A 1,084-nucleotide genomic window follows, 5' to 3' on the forward strand; every position below is an offset into this window, starting at 1 on the left:
GCTGACGAACTCTTCAAGGGACATCTCGTCCAGCTCAAGAAGAGCATCCACTGCAGGCATAGCCTCGAGGCGGACGTCACCATCTTCCTCCCCTGTCATACCGTTGACGAGGGTGTATAACTGTGCGCCATCCTCTACGGTAGACACACCCTGGATCAGGGTCGACGCCCGGCGTCTTGCAGCCAGCATACCGGCGTCACCGTCGCCTCTGTACAGAGATTCTATGTCTCGGTGAGACCATGGTGAACACGCACTCCGTGTCGTCTGGTGTCACCCTCACTGTCCGCACCTTTGGAGATCCGATGTTATCTACAACATCCGACGAAGAGCTGCTAACCCGGCAGTCTTCGTCCAGTGGACAACGTGCCACTCCACACGCATCTGAAGGGCCGTGCCCAAGATGCCTCGGACTCTGTCCGACGACGCCATCAATGACATGCAGCGACTGCTTCGCAACGAAAGCAGTGCTCGGTGGATTACGTGCCACTTCACATGTATAACGGGGGCCGCGCTCGATGCCTCGGCTCTTGGCCGACCATGTCACGCATGACATGCAGCGACTGCTTCAATACTCGAGAAGCGCTCAGTGGTTTTCGTGCCACTTCACGTGCATCACGGGGGCCTCGCCCTCGATGCCTCGGCCCTTGGCCGACCATGTTACGCATTACGTGCCGCGACGGCTACGATACTCGAGCAATGCTCAGTGGTTTACGTGCCACTTCACGTGCGTCACAGTGGCCTCGCCCTCGATGCCTCGGCCCTTGGCCGACCATGTCACGCATGACATGCGGCGACTGCTCCGAAACTTGAGCAGCGCTCAGTGGGTTACGTGCCACTCCACGATCAACCCGCGAGCCACGCTCGGGACTCCTGTCCGATACACCATTGGTGTCTACCAACTCGAACGTTCCAATGTCCAGCACGTTGACCGTCTCGGTCCAGTGCTCATGTCAATAGCGCTTTTGTTTCTTAGCAGAGGTGGGTTCATGACTCGCCAAACCTCCACCAGGAGACGTGCGCGTAGCGTTAAGGTCTTTGACCTCTAGTCAATCCATGGCTCATGATGTTTCAACCATGCCATTCC

The 1,084-nt window shown here is 57.7% G+C and overlaps 1 protein-coding gene across 1 annotated transcript in view; it reads left to right on the plus strand.

The window, feature by feature from the left end:
• PHALS_00255 (creatine kinase) overlaps nt 1–62 on the plus strand; it is a gene marked incomplete at both ends in the record, with an annotated part of 755 nt that extends 693 nt beyond the window's left edge. Inside the window, one exon of the mRNA XM_024729658.1 lies at nt 19–62. Coding sequence (XP_024572300.1) covers nt 19–62 — 44 coding nt within the window. The remainder of the gene's footprint in view (nt 1–18) is intronic.
• Between the last annotated feature and the right edge of the window lie 1,022 nt (nt 63–1,084).

Source organism: Plasmopara halstedii (assembly GCF_900000015.1).
Source record: "Plasmopara halstedii genome assembly, contig: Scaffold_110, whole genome shotgun sequence".
Taxonomy (NCBI): Eukaryota; Oomycota; class Peronosporomycetes; order Peronosporales; family Peronosporaceae; genus Plasmopara; species Plasmopara halstedii.